General features: G+C 35.4%; 1 protein-coding gene across 50 annotated transcripts in view; it reads right to left on the bottom strand.

Moving 5' to 3' along the window:
- The window catches only part of LOC105168707 (uncharacterized), a 44,890-nt gene extending 26,794 nt beyond the window's left edge, over nt 1–18,096 (bottom strand). For 38 of the 50 annotated variants that reach the window (XM_088882183.1, XM_088882206.1, XM_088882217.1 and 35 more), the window contains exons 1-23: nt 17,805–18,095; nt 17,094–17,345; nt 16,367–16,503; nt 16,084–16,162; nt 15,878–15,963; nt 13,761–13,897; nt 13,498–13,651; nt 13,287–13,396; nt 12,118–12,539; nt 11,424–11,526; nt 11,019–11,192; nt 10,450–10,540; nt 9,022–9,195; nt 8,723–8,823; nt 7,550–7,975; nt 6,128–6,239; nt 4,700–4,873; nt 4,401–4,501; nt 3,228–3,653; nt 2,375–2,548; nt 1,806–1,917; nt 378–551; nt 79–179 (exon numbers count right to left, since the gene is read on the bottom strand). In XM_088882183.1, coding sequence (XP_088738309.1) covers nt 10,487–10,540; nt 11,019–11,192; nt 11,424–11,526; nt 12,118–12,539; nt 13,287–13,396; nt 13,498–13,651; nt 13,761–13,897; nt 15,878–15,929 — 1,206 coding nt within the window. In that variant the 5' untranslated portion in view covers nt 15,930–15,963; nt 16,084–16,162; nt 16,367–16,503; nt 17,094–17,345; nt 17,805–18,095 and the 3' untranslated portion in view covers nt 79–179; nt 378–551; nt 1,806–1,917; ... (7 more) ...; nt 9,022–9,195; nt 10,450–10,486. Of the gene's footprint in view, nt 1–78; nt 180–377; nt 552–1,805; nt 1,918–2,374; nt 2,549–3,227; nt 3,654–4,400; nt 4,502–4,699; nt 4,874–6,127; nt 6,240–7,549; nt 7,976–8,722; nt 8,824–9,021; nt 9,196–10,449; nt 10,562–11,018; nt 11,193–11,423; nt 11,527–12,117; nt 12,540–13,286; nt 13,397–13,497; nt 13,652–13,760; nt 13,935–15,877; nt 15,964–16,083; nt 16,163–16,366; nt 16,504–17,093; nt 17,346–17,804 lie in introns of all 50 variants that reach the window. The other 12 variants (XM_088882211.1, XM_088882229.1, XM_088882226.1 and 9 more) reach the window with 12 other exon arrangements.
- Nucleotides 18,097–24,436: the final 6,340 nt, after the last annotated feature.

The raw sequence follows: 24,436 nt of genomic DNA, 5'->3' as shown, positions 1-24,436 counted from the left end.
AGCATTCATGGTAATTGAATGAATGAGAACATAGAAAATCTTCACAAAAACGTTCACCAATAGGGGAAGGACAATTACCACATAAGTTTCTTCAGGAACTACTGTAGTAGTTCTTTCCATGGGGTTTGACGTTGTGCAATATGTAACTCCTTTCTCCGCAAACCTTGTGACCAGATGTCCTAAGCAACGAAAGCGAAAAAATAGCTTAGGATTATATAATAAACAATGGATCATTCTACATTAATTCACACATTAATTCTTCTCTTGCTATTTTAGAAGAATCAAGTAGATTAAGTAATGTGAGAGATGAATGAAAAACATGCAAGCACAACCACATATAAACATATTCCATATGCAGTTTTTGAGTAATGCCTTACTTCTTTCAGTTGTTTTTTTTCTTCCATTAGACAAAGTATCTCCCCCTTTGATAATCTCTTTGGTTTCATTGCTTCATATGCTTTGTTTTTCTCTTTTGTATAGCATCGATCTTTATCTTGTCGACTCAGGATTTGACCTACAGAATCTATTGTACAGGCTTTGTCTTCAGATGCCTAAGAAATGATCAATACAACAATTTAAATAGGATTATATAATAAACAATGGATCAATCTACATTAATTCACACATTAATTCTTCTCTTACTATTTTAGAAGAATCAAGTAGATTAAGTAATGTGAGAGATGAATGAAAAACATGCAAGAACATCCACATATAAACATATTCGAGGGAAACCTCCATACTCAAAAAGCCTTAAAAGATCACTATATTGGCCGTGAATGTCACGTGAAGTAATGAGAAATATAGATAAGGTCATGTTCATGACAGTTCTTGTGCACAGGTCAGCATGACTCTAAGTTACGACAACTGAAACTGATGGACTGGTTAGGCGAATTGATAGCTAGCTATCAGAGTAAATAAACCAGCAAAAGAAAAGAAGAGCAAAGTAAAAGAAAATTTAAGAAAGAAGACAATCAACCAGAAAAGTAGAAGACTAAAAGACTGCATTTTCCCTTGCCTTCTCCCCTTTTACTGCTTCAAAAATTGAGATACCAAAATATGGAGACAAGTCAGACAGAGGCCAAGCACTGTAAAAAGTATAAAGGGGACCGGCACGACATGAAAAACTGCTACAGTTAAGAACATTGGTTTCTGAAGTAGCCTAATTGACTCCAATATTAGTTACATTTACTTCATCTGTAGACACAAATACTTCAGAACTTTGATCCATCCAGAGGACACTTTATCCAAGCATTGGCAATTTAAGTAACACCCAGAAAGATGTGGTAGAGTTGAAACATATAGTAACTACACGTACGGAACTTGTCCAATGAGGCTTCAACCATAATTTGCTGTTATAATTTGGGACTTCAAGTCTCTTTAAGCTGTACAAATCTTATAGTGACGTTTAGAACACAGCTAAGCCCAGTTCATCGAGTAAATTGGATTTGTATCATGTCGTTATCCCCTTAACTTTTCCCACTTCAACCCACCAAACTGATGGAATCAGAGTGAACACTTCCACAACATTTCAACTTGAGCTCACTATAATGTAGGTTTCATCTATAATGTATGCCCTCACTTCCTCCTGTAAATATCTGAATTTTTAGGAAAATAAAGAATTACACAAACAATCTCGATTCTCATCACAACTTTTCAGCTATCTCTCTCATTTTTGCAATCAGCTTTCTCTTTTGCTCGTTGTAAAAGTCTAATCCTTCTTTGCATCAGATATCATATATTAAGTTTCGCATATTACTTCTTGTGAATGTGCGATGCCCAAAGAATATTATGAGTAATTCCCTTACCTTCTAATTCAGTGCAAGAAACTGCATCTGTTGAGTATCAAGCTGTGTCTTCAATCAAGCGTTCAGATTCCATCCTCCTTAGAGTAGCTCCCTATTCATCATTGACAACCACCTTCATATCAAGAAAAAGCCTCAACCATCAGTATATCACTTATACGTGAAAATGATGCTGCATCACTTGCCTAGGAACATACAAATGCGGCCTATTAAATAATAGCAATAAACCTTGTTGTCGAGATAGAGAATACATAATCACACAGAAAGAACCTAAACATTCACGGCCAAAGTCAAAGCCAAAGCCCCTTCAAACATGAAAGATTCTATCGTATGGAACTTTTTCTTAAGAAATTGAAAGATGCCAGCCAGCACTACAGATATGTTTTTTCTTGAGTTGCCACTTGCCACAATAATGAAATTAACATTAAAATATTAATTTTTCATGACAAAGATCATAACACAAAATTAGCAATCTTTTTTTTACTAATCATGAAAACTTGCATTTGAGCAAAAACATGACGAGCCAAACAACTCATATAGCTGAAGTATGCAGTTTTTGAGTAATGACTTACTTCTTTCAGTTGGTTCTTTTCTTCCATTAGACGAAGTATCTCCTCCTTTGATACTCTCTTTGGTTTCATTGTTTCATATGCCTTCTTTTTCTCTTTTGTATAGCATCCATCTCTACCTTGTCGACTCAAGATTTGACCCACAGAATCCATTGTACAGGCTTTGTCTACACATGCCTAAGGAATCATCAATACAGCAATTTAAATAGGATTATAAATTAAACAATGGATCAATTTACATGAATTTGACATATTTTAGTATGGTAGGTAATAAGATGCAATCAAGCCCTATCAATGAAAATTCTCTCTCTTGGATAGCACTGAAAGACACGTGTCACAGGCATGTCAAACGAATACAAAAGGATCCAAAAATATCCTAGCACGAGGCTCTTTAGATTTATATAATTTCCACGTGTGATAAAGTAAATAATAATGCTTCTACACAAATTTATGTATCTTTAAATAAACTGGAAGCCTAGGAAGCAATACATATGTGTGGAGAATTACACAAAAATAAGTCGAGCTTTTCCATTCCATTTTGGCCTAAATTTCCTACTATACGCAATTCCAGCTGTGATGTGCTCAATTGCAACGCTGTTCTTATAAGACTAGTTTCCATGAACAAGTGTTCGGGGTGGTCCAACCACACAAACACACAAAGTGATTCTATTTGTGTTTGAAAAGCTAGTTTGATTCAAGCATTATAAGTTACTACGAGTAACTTTGTGGAGGTGATGAATGACTACCAACAACTACGCAAGCCACTTCGTATATTATTAATGAAAACTACTTGTTATAACCAAAATAAATTAACTAAGAGCCATCTCACTTAAACAGCAAACTACAAACCAAGTACCTTGCATGCAGTAGCGGTTGTGTCTTCATCTTGCCAGCACCAAAAATTGTTTTCCGAGCACTCAATTGTATGTGCATCAACAGCAACAACTCCAAGTTGGCGAGTGGATGTTGCTTTTGTTTTTCTTTTTCTTTTCTCTTTTGGATATTGCTTTTTTTATCTGTTGCTTTTGCTTCTTTTCTTTTTTGAATATATTGCTTTTTTTCTGTTTCTTTTTCTTTTTTTTTTTTTTTGCGGATATTCCCTTTTTTTTCTGTTTCTTTTTCTTCTTCTTTCTTTTCTATATATTGCTTTTTTCTGTTTCTCTTTCTTTTTTTTTCGCGGATATTCTTTTTTTCTTGTTTCTTTTCTCTTCTTTCGTCGATATTGCTTTTCCTCATTCCTTCCTAGTTCTCTTGTGCTTGTCTCCAAGCCATCTTCAGAAATCTATTGAAAAAATACGAGAAAAGTAGAGGTGTCAGTGTAAGACAACCTATCACTTATAAAAGATCGTTGCTGTAGCAGAAATTGTATGGAGCAAACGAAACAGGCAAACTGCAGCATTTCACTTGATTCTGCTGCACATTTTTTGTGCACTAATTCTATAGAATGAATTTCGGCAGCAACAGAAATCAATTATGCAGAATAATCCATTTAAACATATTGAAGTCTGCTATTCATTTACGGGAAAAAGTTGGAAATATGGAATGTGAGTTGCACGATCAATGCATGAGGTTCAACACGTAATCTACGTTAATTCTTACTTAAGCTAGAGCTGCACAATTACATTAATTTGTTATCTAATCCTAGTGACTTACGTATTTCCTTGGAACAGAACTATTTTACAGTAACGCTGAAAATGCACTCCCACATCCTCTTTCTCCTGCCCAATTTTTAGGGAACCAAAAGAGCCTCAAATGAGTTCTTCCCCTTTATCCTTTGTCATTCGACATCAAAACATAATAGTAGACACAACTAGGATTCAGAATGTAAAAACTAGAAACAAGAGCCAAAAAACAATTATTTTTAAGAGAAATCAGAAAACAGAGATAAGAGGAACAATTCTAGTTAATTCACATATTTATACACCACATGTGTGCAAAGTGGTATTAAAATAGCATTCATGGTAATTGAATGAATGAGAACATAGAAAATCTTCATAAAAACGTTCACCAATAGGGGAAGGACAATTACCACATAAGTTTCTTCAGGAACTACTGTAGTAGTTCTTTCCATGGGGTTTGACGTTGTGCAATATGTAACTCTTTTCTCCGCAAACCTTGTGACCAGATGTCCTAAGCAACGAAAGCGAAAAAATAGCTTAGGATTATATAATAAACAATGGATCATTCTACATTAATTCACACATTAATTCTTCTCTTGCTATTTTAGAAGAATCAAGTAGATTAAGTAATGTGAGAGATGAATGAAAAACATGCAAGCACAACCACATATAAACATATTCCATATGCAGTTTTTGAGTAATGCCTTACTTCTTTCAGTTGTTTCTTTTCTTCCATTAGACAAAGTATCTCCCCCTTTGATAATCTCTTTGGTTTCATTGCTTCATATGCTTTGTTTTTCTCTTTTGTATAGCATCGATCTTTATCTTGTCGACTCAGGATTTGACCTACAGAATCTATTGTACAGGCTTTGTCTTCACATGCCTAAGAAATGATCAATACAACAATTTAAATAGGATTATATAATAAACAATGGATCAATCTACATTAATTCACACATTAATTCTTCTCTTACTATTTTAGAAGAATCAAGTAGATTAAGTAATGTGAGAGATGAATGAAAAACATGCAAGAACATCCACATATAAACATATTCGAGGGAAACCTCCATACTCAAAAAGCCTTAAAAGATCACTATATTGGCCGTGAATGTCACGTGAAGTAATGAGAAATATAGATAAGGTCATGTTCATGACAGTTCTTGTGCACAGGTCAGCATGACTCTAAGTTACGACAACTGAAACTGATGGACTGGTTAGGCGAATTGATAGCTAGCTATCAGAGTAAATAAACCAGCAAAAGAAAAGAAGAGCAAAGTAAAAGAAAATTTAAGAAAGAAGACAATCAACCAGAAAAGTAGAAGACTAAAAGACTGCATTTTCCCTTGCCTTCTCCCCTTTTACTGCTTCAAAAATTGAGATACCAAAATATGGAGACAAGTCAGACAGAGGCCAAGCACTGTAAAAAGTATAAAGGGGACCGGCACGACATGAAAAACTGCTACAGTTAAGAACATTGGTTTCTGAAGTAGCCTAATTGACTCCAATATTAGTTACATTTACTTCATCTGTAGACACAAATACTTCAGAACTTTGATCCATCCAGAGGACACTTTATCCAAGCATTGGCAATTTAAGTAACACCCAGAAAGATGTGGTAGAGTTGAAACATATAGTAACTACACGTACGGAACTTGTCCAATGAGGCTTCAACCATAATTTGCTGTTATAATTTGGGACTTCAAGTCTCTTTAAGCTGTACAAATCTTATAGTGACGTTTAAAACACAGCTAAGCCCAGTTCATCGAGTAAATTGGATTTGTATCATGTCGTTATCCCCTTAACTTTTCCCACTTCAACCCACCAAACTGATGGAATCAGAGTGAACACTTCCACAACATTTCAACTTGAGCTCACTATAATGTAGGTTTCATCTATAATGTATGCCCTCACTTCCTCCTGTAAATATCTGAATTTTTAGGAAAATAAAGAATTACACAAACAATCTCGATTCTCATCACAACTTTTCAGCTATCTCTCTCATTTTTGCAATCAGCTTTCTCTTTTGCTCGTTGTAAAAGTCTAATCCTTCTTTGCATCAGATATCATATATTAAGTTTCGCATATTACTTCTTGTGAATGTGCGATGCCCAAAGAATATTATGAGTAATTCCCTTACCTTCTAATTCAGTGCAAGAAACTGCATCTGTTGAGTATCAAGCTGTGTCTTCAATCAAGCGTTCAGATTCCATCCTCCTTAGAGTAGCTCCCTATTCATCATTGACAACCACCTTCATATCAAGAAAAAGCCTCAACCATCAGTATATCACTTATACGTGAAAATGATGCTGCATCACTTGCCTAGGAACATACAAATGCGGCCTATTAAATAATAGCAATAAACCTTGTTGTCGAGATAGAGAATACATAATCACACAGAAAGAACCTAAACATTCACGGCCAAAGTCAAAGCCAAAGCCCCTTCAAACATGAAAGATTCTATCGTATGGAACTTTTTCTTAAGAAATTGAAAGATGCCAGCCAGCACTACAGATATGTTTTTTCTTGAGTTGCCACTTGCCACAATAATGAAATTAACATTAAAATATTAATTTTTCATGACAAAGATCATAACACAAAATTAGCAATCTTTTTTTTACTAATCATGAAAACTTGCATTTGAGCAAAAACATGACGAGCCAAACAACTCATATAGCTGAAGTATGCAGTTTTTGAGTAATGACTTACTTCTTTCAGTTGGTTCTTTTCTTCCATTAGACGAAGTATCTCCTCCTTTGATACTCTCTTTGGTTTCATTGTTTCATATGCCTTCTTTTTCTCTTTTGTATAGCATCCATCTCTACCTTGTCGACTCAAGATTTGACCCACAGAATCCATTGTACAGGCTTTGTCTACACATGCCTAAGGAATCATCAATACAGCAATTTAAATAGGATTATAAATTAAACAATGGATCAATTTACATGAATTTGACATATTTTAGTATGGTAGGTAATAAGATGCAATCAAGCCCTATCAATGAAAATTCTCTCTCTTGGATAGCACTGAAAGACACGTGTCACAGGCATGTCAAACGAATACAAAAGGATCCAAAAATATCCTAGCACGAGGCTCTTTAGATTTATATAATTTCCACGTGTGATAAAGTAAATAATAATGCTTCTACACAAATTTATGTATCTTTAAATAAACTGGAAGCCTAGGAAGCAATACATATGTGTGGAGAATTACACAAAAATAAGTCGAGCTTTTCCATTCCATTTTGGCCTAAATTTCCTACTATACGCAATTCCAGCTGTGATGTGCTCAATTGCAACGCTGTTCTTATAAGACTAGTTTCCATGAACAAGTGTTCGGGGTGGTCCAACCACACAAACACACAAAGTGATTCTATTTGTGTTTGAAAAGCTAGTTTGATTCAAGCATTATAAGTTACTACGAGTAACTTTGTGGAGGTGATGAATGACTACCAACAACTACGCAAGCCACTTCGTATATTATTAATGAAAACTACTTGTTATAACCAAAATAAATTAACTAAGAGCCATCTCACTTAAACAGCAAACTACAAACCAAGTACCTTGCATGCAGTAGCGGTTGTGTCTTCATCTTGCCAGCACCAAAAATTGTTTTCCGAGCACTCAATTGTATGTGCATCAACAGCAACAACTCCAAGTTGGCGAGTGGATGTTGCTTTTGTTTTTCTTTTTCTTTTCTCTTTTGGATATTGCTTTTTTTATCTGTTGCTTTTGCTTCTTTTCTTTTTTGAATATATTGCTTTTTTTCTGTTTCTTTTTCTTTTTTTTTTTTTTTGCGGATATTCCCTTTTTTTTCTGTTTCTTTTTCTTCTTCTTTCTTTTCTATATATTGCTTTTTTCTGTTTCTCTTTCTTTTTTTTTCGCGGATATTCTTTTTTTCTTGTTTCTTTTCTCTTCTTTCGTCGATATTGCTTTTCCTCATTCCTTCCTAGTTCTCTTGTGCTTGTCTCCAAGCCATCTTCAGAAATCTATTGAAAAAATACGAGAAAAGTAGAGGTGTCAGTGTAAGACAACCTATCACTTATAAAAGATCGTTGCTGTAGCAGAAATTGTATGGAGCAAACGAAACAGGCAAACTGCAGCATTTCACTTGATTCTGCTGCACATTTTTTGTGCACTAATTCTATAGAATGAATTTCGGCAGCAACAGAAATCAATTATGCAGAATAATCCATTTAAACATATTGAAGTCTGCTATTCATTTACGGGAAAAAGTTGGAAATATGGAATGTGAGTTGCACGATCAATGCATGAGGTTCAACACGTAATCTACGTTAATTCTTACTTAAGCTAGAGCTGCACAATTACATTAATTTGTTATCTAATCCTAGTGACTTACGTATTTCCTTGGAACAGAACTATTTTACAGTAACGCTGAAAATGCACTCCCACATCCTCTTTCTCCTGCCCAATTTTTAGGGAACCAAAAGAGCCTCAAATGAGTTCTTCCCCTTTATCCTTTGTCATTCGACATCAAAACATAATAGTAGACACAACTAGGATTCAGAATGTAAAAACTAGAAACAAGAGCCAAAAAACAATTATTTTTAAGAGAAATCAGAAAACAGAGATAAGAGGAACAATTCTAGTTAATTCACATATTTATACACCACATGTGTGCAAAGTGGTATTAAAATAGCATTCATGGTAATTGAATGAATGAGAACATAGAAAATCTTCATAAAAACGTTCACCAATAGGGGAAGGACAATTACCACATAAGTTTCTTCAGGAACTACTGTAGTAGTTCTTTCCATGGGGTTTGACGTTGTGCAATATGTAACTCTTTTCTCCGCAAACCTTGTGACCAGATGTCCTAAGCAACGAAAGCGAAAAAATAGCTTAGGATTATATAATAAACAATGGATCATTCTACATTAATTCACACATTAATTCTTCTCTTGCTATTTTAGAAGAATCAAGTAGATTAAGTAATGTGAGAGATGAATGAAAAACATGCAAGCACAACCACATATAAACATATTCCATATGCAGTTTTTGAGTAATGCCTTACTTCTTTCAGTTGTTTCTTTTCTTCCATTAGACAAAGTATCTCCCCCTTTGATAATCTCTTTGGTTTCATTGCTTCATATGCTTTGTTTTTCTCTTTTGTATAGCATCGATCTTTATCTTGTCGACTCAGGATTTGACCTACAGAATCTATTGTACAGGCTTTGTCTTCAGATGCCTAAGAAATGATCAATACAACAATTTAAATAGGATTATATAATAAACAATGGATCAATCTACATTAATTCACACATTAATTCTTCTCTTACTATTTTAGAAGAATCAAGTAGATTAAGTAATGTGAGAGATGAATGAAAAACATGCAAGAACATCCACATATAAACATATTCGAGGGAAACCTCCATACTCAAAAAGCCTTAAAAGATCACTATATTGGCCGTGAATGTCACGTGAAGTAATGAGAAATATAGATAAGGTCATGTTCATGACAGTTCTTGTGCACAGGTCAGCATGACTCTAAGTTACGACAACTGAAACTGATGGACTGGTTAGGCGAATTGATAGCTAGCTATCAGAGTAAATAAACCAGCAAAAGAAAAGAAGAGCAAAGTAAAAGAAAATTTAAGAAAGAAGACAATCAACCAGAAAAGTAGAAGACTAAAAGACTGCATTTTCCCTTGCCTTCTCCCCTTTTACTGCTTCAAAAATTGAGATACCAAAATATGGAGACAAGTCAGACATAGGCCAAGCACTGTAACAAGTATAAAGGGGACTGGCACGACATGAAAAACTGCTACAGTTAAGAACATTGGTTTCTGAAGTAGCCTAATTGACTCCAATATTAGTTACATTTAGTCCATCTGTAGACACAAATACTTCAGAACTTTGATCCATCCAGAGGACACTTTATCCAAGCATTGGCAATTTAAGTAACACCCAGAAAGATGTGGTAGAGTTGAAACATATAGTAACTACACGTACGGAACTTGTCCAATGAGGCTTCAACCATAATTTGCTGTTATAATTTGGGACTTCAAGTCTCTTTAAGCTGTACAAATCTTATAGTGACGTTTAAAACACAGCTAAGCCCAGTTCATCGAGTAAATTGGATTTGTATCATGTCGTTATCCCCTCAACTTTTCCCACTTCAACCCACCAAACTGATGGAATCAGAGTGAACACTCCCACAACATTTCAACTTGAGCTCACTATAATGTAGGTTTCATCTATAATGTATGCCCTCACTTCCTCCTGTAAATATCTGAATTTTTAGGAAAATAAAGAATTACACAAACAATCTCGATTCTCATCACAACTTTTCAGCTATCTCTCTCATTTTTGCAATCAGCTTTCTCTTTTGCTCGTTGTAAAAGTCTAATCCTTCTTTGCATCAGATATCATATATTAAGTTTCGCATATTACTTCTTGTGAATGTGCGATGCCCAAAGAATATTATGAGTAATTCCCTTACCTTCTAATTCAGTGCAAGAAACTGCATCTGTTGAGTATCAAGCTGTGTCTTCAATCAAGCGTTCAGATTCCATCCTCCTTAGAGTAGCTCCCTATTCATCATTGACAACCACCTTCATATCAAGAAAAAGCCTCAACCATCAGTATATCACTTATACGTGAAAATGATGCTGCATCACTTGCCTAGGAACATACAAATGCGGCCTATTAAATAATAGCAATAAACCTTGTTGTCGAGATAGAGAATACATAATCACACAGAAAGAACCTAAACATTCACGGCCAAAGTCAAAGCCAAAGCCCCTTCAAACATGAAAGATTCTATCGTATGGAACTTTTTCTTAAGAAATTGAAAGATGCCAACCAGCACTACACATATGTTTTTTCTTGAGTTGCCACTTGCCACAATAATGAAATTAACATTAAAATATTAATTTTTCATGACAAAGATCATAACACAAAATTAGCAATCTTTTTTTTACTAATCATGAAAACTTGCATTTGAGCAAAAACATGACGAGCCAAACAACTCATATAGCTGAAGTATGCAGTTTTTGAGTAATGACTTACTTCTTTCAGTTGGTTCTTTTCTTCCATTAGACGAAGTATCTCCTCCTTTGATACTCTCTTTGGTTTCATTGTTTCATATGCCTTCTTTTTCTCTTTTGTATAGCATCCATCTCTATCTTGTCGACTCAAGATTTGACCCACAGAATCCATTGTACAGGCTTTGCCTACACATGCCTAAGGAATCATCAATACAGCAATTTAAATAGGATTATAAATTAAACAATGGATCAATTTACATGAATTTGACATATTTTAGTATGGTAGGTGATAAGATGCAATGAAGCCCTATCAATGAAAATTCTCTCTCTTGGATAGCACTGAAAGACACGTGTCACAGGCATGTCAAACGAATACAAAAGGATCCAAAAATATCCTAGCTACCATCAATATGTCACCACCACTCACATATTTCAGTATGGTCACTGAAAAGATGGCAGCAATGTTTTTGTGACGTAGCCAATCTGCTAGAAGGGAAGCTTCTCCGGCAAGCTCCAAAACTACAATACAGCTACGAGGGAATGAATTCACTCAATTATTGGAATAATGAGCATACGAAAAACACATATTCTCAACTTTCATATACTATAAAATCCTTATCAAACAGAACTTCAAGAAATACTAGCACGAGGCTCTTTAGATTTATATAACTTCCACGTGTGATAAAGTAAATAATAATGCTTCTACACAAATTTATGTATCTTTACATAAAATAGAAGCCTAGGAAGCAATACATATGTGTGGAGAATTACACAAAAATAAGTCGAGCTTTTCCATTCCATTTTGGCCTAAATTTCCTACTATACGCAATTCCAGCTGTGATGTGCTCAATTGCAACGCTGTTCTTATAAGACTAGTTTCCATGAACAAGTGTTCGGGGTGTTTCCAACCACACACACACAGAAAGTGATTCTATTTTTGTTTGAAAAGCTAGTTTGATTCAAGCATTATGAGTTACTACGAGTAACTTTGCGGAGGTAATAAACGACTACCAACAACTATGCAAGCCACTTCGTATATTATTAATGAAAACTACTTGTTATAACCAAAATAAATTAACTAAGAGCCATCTCACTTAAACAGCAAACTACAAACCAAGTACCTTGCATGCAGTAGCGGTTGTGTCATCATCTTGCCAGCACCAAAAATTGTTTTCCGAGCACTCAATTGTATGTGCATCAAGAGCAACAACTCCAAGTTGGCGAGTGGATGTTGCTTTTGTTTTTCGTTTTCTTTTCTCTTTTGGATATTGCTTTTTTTATTTGTTGCTTTTGCTTCTTTTTTTTTTTGAATATATTGCTTTTTTTCTGTTTTTTTTTCTTTTTTTTTTTGCGGATATTCCCTTTTTTTTGTGTTTCTTTTTCTTCTTCTTTCTTTTCTATATATTGCTTTTTTCTGTTTCTTTTTCTTTTTTTTCGATGATATTCTTTTTTTCTTCGTTTCTTTTCTCTTCTTTCGTCGATAACGCTTTTCCTCATTCCTTCCTAGTTCTCTTGTGCTTGTCTCCAAGGCATCTTTAGAAATCTGTTGAAAAAATACGAGAAAAGTAGAGGTGTCAGTGTAAGACAACCTATCACTTATAAAAAATCGTTGCTGTAGCAGAAACTGTATGGAGCAAACGAAACAGGCAAACTGTAGCATTTCACTTGATTCTGCTGCACATTTTTTGTGCACTAATTCTATAGAATGAATTTCGGCAGCAACAGAAATCAATTATGCAGAATAATCCATTTAAACATATTTCAGTCTGCTATTCATTTACGGAAAAAAGTTGGAAATATGGAATGTGAGTTGGACGATCAATGCATGAGGTTTAACACATAATCTACGTTAATTCTTACTTAAGCTAGAGCTGCACAATTACATTAATTTGTTATCTAATCCTAGCGACTTACGTATTCCCTTGGAACATAACTATTTTCAAGTAACACTGAAAATGCATTCCCACATCCTCTTTCTCCTGCCCAATTTTTAGGGAACCAAAAGAGCCTCAAATGAGTTCTTCCCCTTTATCCTTTGTCGTTCGACATCGAAAGATAATAGTAGACACAACTAGGATTCAGAATGTAAAAACTAGAAATAAGAGTCAAAAAGTAATTATTTTTAAGAGAAATCGGAAAACAGAGATAAGAGGAACAATTCTAGTTAATTCACATATTTATACACCACATGTGTGCAAAGTGGTATTAAAATAGCATTCATGGTAATTGAATGAATGAGAACATAGAAAATCTTCATAAAAACGTTCACTAATAGGGGAAGGACAATTACCACATAAGTTTCTTGAGGAACTACTGTAGTCCATACAATAGTTCTTTCCATGTGGTTTGACGTTCTGCAATATGTAACCCCTTTTTCCGCAAACCTTGTGACCAGATGTCCTAAGCAACAAAAGCGAAAAAATAGCTTAGGCGCCCTGAAGGCGGTGAGTGGATTCCAAAGGAAGAAAGAAGAAAGAAACACAAATACCGAAAGATCCTACCTCCAATTGATCCCAATTCAACCACTTTTTTGTCAATTTCAGCTACAATGGATTTTAGAGTATGTTTCCCCATCTCCCACTTCTGCATCTTCTTCTTATATTTTTTCATCTCAGCACCTTCGGCTTTTGAAGCATCTGTAAGGAGCTTCTCTTGCTATTTTAGAAGAATCAAGTAGATTAAATAATGTGTCACATAAATGAAAAACATGCAAGCACATCCACATATAAACATATTCATATGCAGTTTTTGAGTAATGACTTACTTCTTTGAGTTGTTTCTTTTCTTCCATTAGACAAAGTATCTCCTCCTTCGATAATCTCTTTGGTTTCATTGTTTCATATGCTTTGTTTTTCTCTTTTGTATAGCATCGATCTTTATCTTGTCGACTCAAGATTTGACCTACAGAATCCATTGTACAGGCTTTGTCTTCACATGCCTAAGAAATGATCAATACAGCAATTTAAATAGGATTATATAATAAACAATGGATCAATCTACGTTAATTCACACATTAATTCTTCTCTTGCTATTTTAGAAGAATCAAGTAGATTAAGTAATGTGAGAGATGAATGAAAAACATGCCAGCACATCCACATATAAACATATTTGAGGGAAACCTCCATACTCAAAAAGCCTTAAAAGATCACTTTATTGGCCGTGAATGTCACGTGAAGTAATGAAAAATATAGATAAGATCATGTTCATGACAGTTCTTGTGCACAGGTCAGCATGACTCTAAGTTACGACAACTGAAACTGATGGACTGGTGAGGCGAATTGATAGCCAGCTATCAGAGTAAATAAACCAGCAAAAGAAAAGAAGAGCAAAGTAAACGAAAATTAAGAAAGAAGACAATCAACCAGAAAAGTAGAAGACTAAAAGACTGCATTTTCCCTTGCCTGAGACCCTTTTACTACTTCAAAAATTGAGATACCAAAATATGGAAACAAGTCAGACATTGGCCAAGCACTTAAGCACTGTAACAAGTATAAAGGGGACTGGCACGACATGAAAAACTGCTACAGTTAAGAACATTGGTTTCTGAAGTAGCCTAATTGACTCCAATATTAGTTACATTTACTACATCTGTAGACACAAATACTTCAGAACTTTGATCCATCCAGAGGACACTTTATCCAAGCATTGGCAATTTAAGTAACAACCACAAAGATGTGGTAGATTAAGAGATTGGTTAAACTCATTTACGGAGTTCAACTGCACTCACAGAAATTGAACATTAAAAGTGAGAAGGACTTGATCATTCTGAAGCACAATTGGTCAACAAAGATGTTTGGTCGTTTAAGATAGAAATAATAATAGAAAGAATATACAAGACTAGTTTGATAATCTAGTCAATGACAACACAGCCACCGATTGCAGAAAGCTAAATTGGTGGTGCTTGATAAGATCGTCATTTTAAGTTTTTCAACTGAAAAAGGAAGAAAACAACAAAAATGTCTCAATCATTTCTTTGCATTACTGGTAAATTGAATTTAGTATATAAACAATGTAAAGCATTAGTTTACGTGGCACTACATGAGATAAATATAATGTGATGTTCTACACTAGCCTGGTCAATCACGGCCTGAAGAGCATGAAGCACCTCAGACATTGCAAATGAGTAAAGCCCATTTTATGTTTTTCTATTTTGCACCCACAAAAGCATCCCCATGTATTCTATCTCGCACTCAAATTCTTGGTTGTTGCATTGCAACCAAGAACTTTCAATGTAGCACTTCAATCCATCAAAATACTTTGATTTAGCAGGCAAATGTTATTCCTCTCATCTAGAATTTGTGAATATGACAATTGAAAATTCTGATAGATATAAAGCCAAGAGGGCGTCAAATTAATAAGTAGCCCATGGAATATATGACACGTATTTATTTGGCTCTTTCTTCCTGCTATCTATATTTCAAGTGACAGCACAGCTCCATTTAGTAAACGAAACAACGAAAGCATGAGATGGCTGCAAGTCTCTAAAGATGTAAACATTATAACTATAAAAATACTGTTTGGATATGAGGACAGAGATCAGGAAAAAAGAAGAAAAGTCCAATCGACCAGTAGCTTATTCCTCTCATTTGTTTCCACACAAGGAGCAGAAGAAATCAAAGGAAAGGAACGGTTTAGTCACACCAAGAATGTTCTATTTTCGCAGTTGATCCGGTTACAATTTTTCAGTCATCCTAATCAAACAAAAGAATCCATTTTTCATTAATCAGCCTCTCTTAAATTTCCTTAATGTTAGATTTACTTGATATGCTCCCACTTCCACCAAAATAACTAAATTGTCCATGGTTACAAATGTATATGAAATAAAATCGAAGGAATTCAGAAGTTCAAGAATGGAGAGGAAAGATCATGATCAATGTATACCTGTAATCAAAATAACGGTGAAGGTTTTCCAATGCACCCGGATAGTCATCATGATAAAGGCTATTCAAATATCACAAGTAGTGCACCTGCAATTAGAAAATGGAGACAAGAGCATTTTTCAAAGTCCAGCTGAATTAATCTCAAATCAAAAGATGTAGACAAGTTGAAATTGGATAAACCCGGGAAGTCCCAAACAAGCAACTCACTCGATGTAATTCGGGTGCCAATTGCTGAAGCTTTTTCAGTATAGATTCAAAAGCATTTAGGGGGAAGGAGCTTCCGTGTCTGCCGCAAGAGTAAATGATTTCAATTCAATGGTTATGAAGTGAGATGATAAATAATATGTTTCTTGTTTTCACTGAGGTCAATAATTACAAAGTTTGATCGTTTGAAATATGATTGATTAAAAAGATCTAATTTAGATGTATCTGAAACCACAATCATTCACTTCTCAATAGCAACTGCTTGCTCCGAGAGGTAACCTTGTACCTGCCAGCTTGTATGTAGGAAAGTTCCACCAAGGGCGCCAATATCTTTGGACATATCACTCGAAGACAATGCACCAGGGCAAACTTCTGCATTCATATCATTATGTTCCAGCGTAGGCCTCGGAGAGATACCAGTACCTATGTCAATCAGAAACAATATCAAAGTTCATATCCTGGACTCTTATAGTTCAAAAGAAATCGCTGTTTGAGCCACAGGACCATAAGGAGTAAACATGGTCCCAGCTGCAAAGCTTCTCATCCAGTAAGGAAGAGGATAAAACTAAAGGAGATTTAACAGTTAGAATCAAAAGGAAAAAGTATGACCCAACTATTGGAACATCCGAGCCACCACAGGGCATAACTATCCAGCTGTGTGGGAAATGCAGTAGCATAAACTAGATTTTAATGCAAGCCCAAGTACAGAAGTGATATATCCTTTTCACATTATGTACAAACATTTAAAGAAAAAAGGTACCACAGAAGGAAGGGAAAAAAAAGCATCAACCAAATATTTCCTCGAACTGAACAAAAGGAGAAAAAGGACAGGCAAAATAATTCAAACTTATTGATGAATATTTCATCAGTTCCACAAGGATTAGAAGTGCTTTTAACCTGGGTAACACAAATATTCATTTCCAACAGGTCATACTGAAACTATCCTCAATAGAGGCATAGCTAACAACTTACATCTTTCACACATAAAAAAGTTGTTAGTCCAGTGACAATACCTTCAACTACTTCTGGAAAATCTTTGGGTGCATGTCCCTGGGAAGGACTTCTTCCAATTCCCATTTTGCTTTCTTCAAAATCTTCACTAACATTCTCATAAACAAAATTGTCCATCTCCATATTCTCAAATTCGAATGAGGGATTTGGGGATCATTTGTTGAATCATCCAAATGTGATAACTCATAAGGAGGGTACCCTGAGATGGATTCCTTACAATATGTCCCTATATTTGTTAAAAGATGGCAGATACCCTGCAGAAAGAAAATATTGTCAAGTCAATTTCCAAGCATCAACCTATCACGGAGTTGACATTAGCAGGTACTCACTCTATAACCGTAATTACTTGTACCACTTCTCTAGGAACTTCGTAACCTCTCTTCTACTAATCACATCTAGTATCATGAATTTGAAATTTTGACTCGTTACAAAGGTATTATCAACACATGAAAATAGTTGTACGATTTGTTTTGATGCAATATATTTGCTCGTAGTATGGCAAGACATAAGACTGGCAGTGATTTTGAGTATTTTTACCAAGAAATGAAATGAAGAAAACCTTTTCACAAAAAGTTCAAGAAATGAAATGAAGAAACCCTCTTCACAAAAAATTTCATTTCTTGAAATGAAGAAACCCTTTTCACAAAAAATTCAAGAAATGAAATTCAAGAAATGAAATGAAAGGAAGAGACAGTGATTTTGAGTATTTTTACCAGCGATTTTTTTCTTTCTTGCATTTTTCTGTGTTTTACCCAACCTCCGCCGCTGCTTCTCCTGCGGATGCTGCCCTGCAAACGGGCATCATCAGGCTTAGCCATGTTCGCCTCCTTGACTCCGCCATCCTCGGCGTACTCCACCGAGGCTCTTTCACTAGACTAGGCATGCAGATTGATGAATAAAGGCTTTTCTTGATTTTCTTGATTTTCTTTCCGTTGTTTTTCTGGGTGAGAAGAGGACGAGGAAAGGGGGTGAAAACATGTCGTGGGTTTTTCAAGATTGAAAATAACACTAATAACTATATTTATACTAATTGAATCAAAATCCCAAAAAATCAATAAAAATTATTTTTTAATAACAGCACACGGTTTCTCTCTCTTCCTTTCCCTTTTTATTTTTTATTATCCCATCTCTACTCCTACCAAAAATTTCCTTGTATTTTTAAGGAATAATCCTTCTGCCTATTCTATACTAATTAATTGTCTTTTTTAATATTATCAATTTTATTTTTTTATATCATTAAATTTATTATTTTATATGGAGCATATTATAATTCACATGATTTAATAAAATTATATTTATTAAATTATCAATGTATTAGTGATGACAATACTCGATCGTATACTCATATAAAATACAATAATGAAAAATCAATTATTTTTTATTCTTTTTTAAAAAAAATAAAATGAGTGAAAACGACAACTAATTGACTAGTTAAAGAAATGAAATAGCATATTCATATCCAAAGTTTTTAATCTGATTTATAGTAATAAATAAATACTGTAATGCGTCCAGCCCAATTTGTTGATAGGACTGAGCCCATATTAAATCTCACACTGTTGTTGGGCTTTATTTGCTATTATACTGGGTCAATATGGTGAGCTATTGAGTACTAATATAATGTGACACACTCAAATATATGTGCACAATGAATTTTAACTTTAAAAAACTAATTATTATTTTAAAAATATGTTAATTAGATAAATAAATTATTAAAAATATTTAAGAAAGGTATGAGAAAATATTAAAAAAGAAGAAAAAGGTATGTGGAAGTTGAGGATAGGGGGGGAAATATTAATAAAATATTCAAACACTAAAAAAATTGGCATATCATAAAAATTGAAGGCACCAATAGGATGCTTTTCAATTATATAAAGGTATAGATTTTATTTAAAATAATGAATAATTGTGTGTTTGTAAGGATATAGATAGATATCTAATATTATTATCCTTTTTATGGTTAAGTGTAAATTTCATGAATGTATAATAAGTTGTACAAAAACATCCTATAATTTTTTCTAAACTAATAAGGCCGTGTTTACTAACGTGGAATATAAAGGATTTTCGCCTTAAGCGGGGTTAGCACCTCGTTTTACATTCGAACAGCGTAAGCCCGGTATTCATGACAAATGCCCGGTACTTGGTTGGATAAAATGCCAGATATGGATCCGCGCTAGGGGGGTGGGATTGAATCCCGTCGACTTATTCCACTTTCTGCACTTGCTCATTTTACATTTGTATCCTTGATTTTCTACCGAAAACGACGAAAATGCTCTTGTCCACCTACCGACTTTAATTCTTTGTGACTTTTTCATTTCCCACCAATGCCTTGTACTCATTTTAAAACTTCCCTCTACAGGAGTCGTTCTGCAGCGACACTATGTTCCTACCGGGAATGTGGGTTCTTTCAGTACAACGACATCGCATCCAAAATGTTCAGGAACCAGTACGACACCGACGTCACGACGTGGGCTCCGGCGGAGTGGTTGTTCCAAGTTGAATACGCGATGGAGGCGGTGAAGCAGAGCTCGACGGCGATAGGGCTAAGATCGAAGACTCATGTGGTGCTCGCCAGCGTTGACAAGGCGAGCTCTGATCTCTCCTCGCACCAGAAGAAGATCTTCAAGGTCGACAACCACATCGGTGTGGCCATCGCTGGACTGACAGCCGATGGATGACAAGGCTCAGGTTTAGTTTAATTTCTTAGTTAAAGTGTTTCATTTCTCGTTTCTCGTACTTGTTTGGTGGTTTATTTTGTGGAGCATTGTCTAATTGAGAGTTAGGGTTTAAGATTAGGGAACCAGTAGTATAGAAATTCGTGAAAGGATCACAAGAAAAAAAACGGATTAATGTATATCAGTAACTTAATGCTTTGACGAGAACTGCTTCATTTTTCATTGATGGTATTCTTTTGGGGGTTTCTTGTGTTTACATGTGGAGAATTGTGTAATTGAGAGTTTGGGTTTTGATTGAGCAGTAGAATGGGAGTTTCATGGATGGATCTAAAGAAAACCTTGGCCAAACTTTTGTTAATGTTTATTATGTTGAATTGAATTAATTTTGTACTCTATATACCAGCAAGGGGAATTGTACAACTAAATTTATTTGAATTAAGGGGTAGGGTTTGGACGGGGAGTGTACACTGTCAGACTTCTTCTAATAGAATTTGCTAGGGGCTTTTTAAGAAAAAATCTTATTTAGGTCTGACAGTTTCTAGACACAAGCTAAGGGGAATGTAGGAATCTGCATCTGTTAGTCCTTCTGGGGCAAGGGAGTCATTGTCATGGACTCATGGAAGCAAATGATTAGCAGTTAGTAGCTTTCAAGTTTGGATAAAGGATTGTCCAGATGATAGGTGATGTTAATTACTTTAGAACATCTAATCTGGATAATATAGGGAGTGTGTTATTCTGCATGTTGGACATAGGGGCCTCAATTAAACTATCACTTCTCAATGGTGGGGCAATAATATTCATTGAAGAGTTGATTGATTCATTCTAAATTTGCATCTGTACTATCTTATTTCAGCCAATTAATAAACTGATAGTGACTAAATATTACTTTCCTTTCTAGTCCTTGGACCCCCATGTACATAGAACTTCTGATTTATATTCAACAGTCAGCGATTCATCATTCATGTTGAAGTCTGTAGGGTGGTAATCCCCTCAGTGATACCTCAAATATGAATGGCCTAACAACTATTACAAAGCAATATGGAGTACTAAACTCCTTTGAGAATTACAGACCAAGTATTAAAGGAATAAGAGAATATAAACAGATTATATTTAAAAAGAAAAGGCGGCTCAGATAGAACCAGATCCGAGTGGCTAACAGATGCCTGAAGAATGTCACTGAGACTTCCACCACACCGTCGATCAGACCCACGGCTACCCCACACTCAACCGGTTTCCACAGATCACGAAGATCCCGTGCTTTTCCTTTACAGTCACAAAGACTCGACAACGATATTCACTCAAGCGGCTTTTGGAAGTGAAGTATTTTAACTGTATCTTACCGAAGAAGAAGGGGGTTGTATTTATAGAGTTCACGAAGAGCCATAAGTATGGAAAGAGAGGAAGCTTTCCAAGAGAGCCATTGATTTGGCTTTGGAAAGCTTCCTTCCAAAACACCGGAGAAGAAGGAAGGTAGAAGAGGAATATCCATGGAGGATATTTGATTTTGAGAGAGAAGAGAGTATTCAGCGGCGCAAGATAAAAGAGAAGAGAGTTGACCGATTTAGGATTAGGGTTGCAGGAATAAGTAGGCACTCAAAGCGGGTCGGATTTCCGGGCACGGGCCTGGGCCGGTTTTGGGTGGGTCGTGCCAGGTGGGCTGTCGTCGTGGGCTTTAGTTTTAGTGGATCAATGGGCCATCCAACAAAACCCAACATGCTCCACCTTGGACCAATGATCCATACGAAACATTGTCCGGAGCTTTCTGTTCGGATCAGGAACTTTCATCATAGCCTGGCGGCCCTCCTGCGTTTTACCTGCAGAAAAACACTGAGACAGAAGAAACGTTAGTCAGGAATTAATCTCAGAATTTTTAGACACAGTTTGAACTTGTCTACTGGTAGGCTTTTGGTCCCCATATCGGCGGGGTTTTCCTCAGTCTTGACCTTTTCCAGTTTTATAACTTCCTTACCCACAATGTCACGGATAAAATGAAATCTTACATCAATATGCTTTGTGCGATCGTGAAAAACGGGGTTTTTACAAAGTTGTATAGAAGACTGACTATCCGAAAAAACAACTAACTTTTCTTTTGAAAAACCAATTTTTTTGATAAGACCATCGAGCCAAATGGCTTCTTTGAAAGCTTCGGTTGTAGCAATGTATTCTGCTTCAGTGGTTGATAAAGCAACTATGTGTTGTAGTTGGGATTTCCAACTAATGCATGCACCGCATAAAGTAAACACATAAGATGTAGTGGACTTACGGCTATCACGATCATTTGCATAATTTGAGTCCACAAATCCAACAAGTTGAATAGAATTAGAATTTCTAGAAAAGGTAATGCCAATATCAATAGTGCCACGTAAATATCTAAGCAAAAACTTCAGCGCTTCCCAATTAGGTGTACCAGGGTTTGACATATATCTACTAAGACAGCTAATTGCGTATGCAATATCAGGTCGTGTGCATACCATGAGATACATGATGGAACCAATAACATTTGAATAGGGAATTTTATCCATCTTGGCTTTTTCAGAATCTGTTTTGGGAGATTGATCTTTTGAGAGTTGAAAATATGCAGCTAGAGGTATCAAAACAGGTTTTGCATTTTTCATGGAAAACTTTTTCAAAACAGATGAGATATAAGACTTTTGGTTCAAAAGAATAGAGGATTTTTCTCTATCTCTAGAAATGTTCATGCCAAGAATTTGCTTTGCATTTTCGAGGTCTTTCATTTCAAAAACATTACACAGCTGTTTTTGTAAATCACTAATGAGATGAGAATTTGGGCTAGCAATGAGCATGTCGTCAACATAGAGAACAAGAAAGATGGGTGAATCATGCACATGCTTAAAGTAGAGGCAGTGATCATAATGACTCCTATTGAATTTCAAGGAATGCATAAATGAGTCAAATTTCTTATTCCACTGTCTAGGTGATTGTTTTAAGTCGTATAAAGATTTTTTCAGCAAACACACAAAATCAGGCTTGGATTTATCAATAAAGCCAGCAGGTTGACACATATAAATATTCTCATCCAAATCACCATGTAGGAAAGCAGTTTTAACATCCATTTGCTTGAGTTCCCAATTGTAGTGTGCAGTGAGAGCAAGAATAATACGCACAATTGTATATTTCACAACAGGAGAAAAAATTTCATTATAATCTATACCCTCTTTTTGCGTAAACCCCTTAGCTACTAATCTAGCCTTGAATTTGATAGGGTATTCGTGCTTGATTTTGTAAATCCACTTACAGTCTACTATGGAGGCATTTTGTGGTTTGGGAACTAAAACCCAAGTTTTGTTTTCCTTCAATGATCTCATTTCTTCATTCATGGCACTAAGCCACTGTTTGGATTTCATAGCCTCATCTATGCTAGTGGGTTCAGTCATCTCAGTATTTAAGGCGGTTTCAAAATCTCTAAGTTTCATTGGAGCCCTAATTTGTCTTCTATTTCTGTCCCTAGCAAGTTGGTAGTTTTCTAGAGGGTTTGGTTCAAAATTTTCAGTATTTTCAGTCTCATTTTCAGGTTCATTTTTTAATGTGTTTTCTAATTCTCCCTCCTGTTGGTTATCCCCTAGATTGTTCTCCACCTTATTAAAGGTTTTCTCTTTCTCTAAGGTTGTGGTTTTTCCTAAGCAAGGCATCTCGTTTTCATTGAATGTTACGTCTCTACTTATTAGAACCTTAAATCCGGGTTGACTACGTACCCAAAGGCGATACCCTTTAACCCCCATAGGATAACCAATAAAAACACATTTTATGGCCCTAGGTTCTAATTTATCAACAGATTGATGAACGAATGCGGCACATCCAAAAACACGTAATGCAGATAAATCAGGAATTTTACCATTCCAAACATGTTCAGGGGTTTTTCCAAGAAGTGGCACAGAAGGAGACATATTAATCAAATGTGCAGTAGTAAGAACAGCCTCACCCCAAAACGTTTTTGGTAAACCAGAACTCACAAGTAAGCATCTAACTTTATCAAGCAATGTTCGGTTCATTCTTTCAGTAACGCCATTTTTTTGGGGTTTATAGGGGTTTGTTTTATGCCTTTTTATGCCATGTTTTTCACACATTTCAGAAAAGCTCTGATTACAAAATTCTAAGCCATTATCAGTACGAAGAGATTTCAACTTTTTTCCAGTTTGGTTTTCAACTAAAATTCTCCATTTTTCAAACTTTTCAAACACTTCAGATTTGTGCTTCATTAAGAAGACGAAAACTTTTCTAGAGAAATTGTCAATGATAGATAAGAAATATGTATTACCACCATGAGTAGGCATATTCGAAGGTCCCCAAACATCAGCATGCACATAATCAAGAATGCAAGTAGACATGGAGGGATTTGGGGAGGGTGAAGCAGGAAAATGCACTTTGTGATGTTTACCAAGCACACAATCATCACAGAAATCCAATTTTCAATGTTCTCATTCAAAATGCCATCTTTTCTCAAAAAATCAAGACCTTTTTGACTAATATGACCAAGTCTCTTATGCCATAGAGTAGTAGAATCACATTCAGAAACAGAAGCAGTAAGATAGTCATAGGAAACAGTGCATATATAAAGATTACGCTTGCGTTCAGCTTTAAAAACAACTAATGATCCCTTCATGATTTTCATGAGGCCTTTGCCCCACCTACCCTCTAGACCATCTTCTTCTAAA

Source organism: Sesamum indicum, linkage group LG6, assembly GCF_026168435.1.
Source record: "Sesamum indicum cultivar Baizhima isolate 11 linkage group LG6, ASM2616843v1, whole genome shotgun sequence".
NCBI classification, from domain to species: Eukaryota; Viridiplantae; Streptophyta; class Magnoliopsida; order Lamiales; family Pedaliaceae; genus Sesamum; species Sesamum indicum.
The sequence above is the reverse complement of the archived record's forward strand: the minus strand, read 5'-3'. Positions and strand labels throughout refer to the sequence as shown.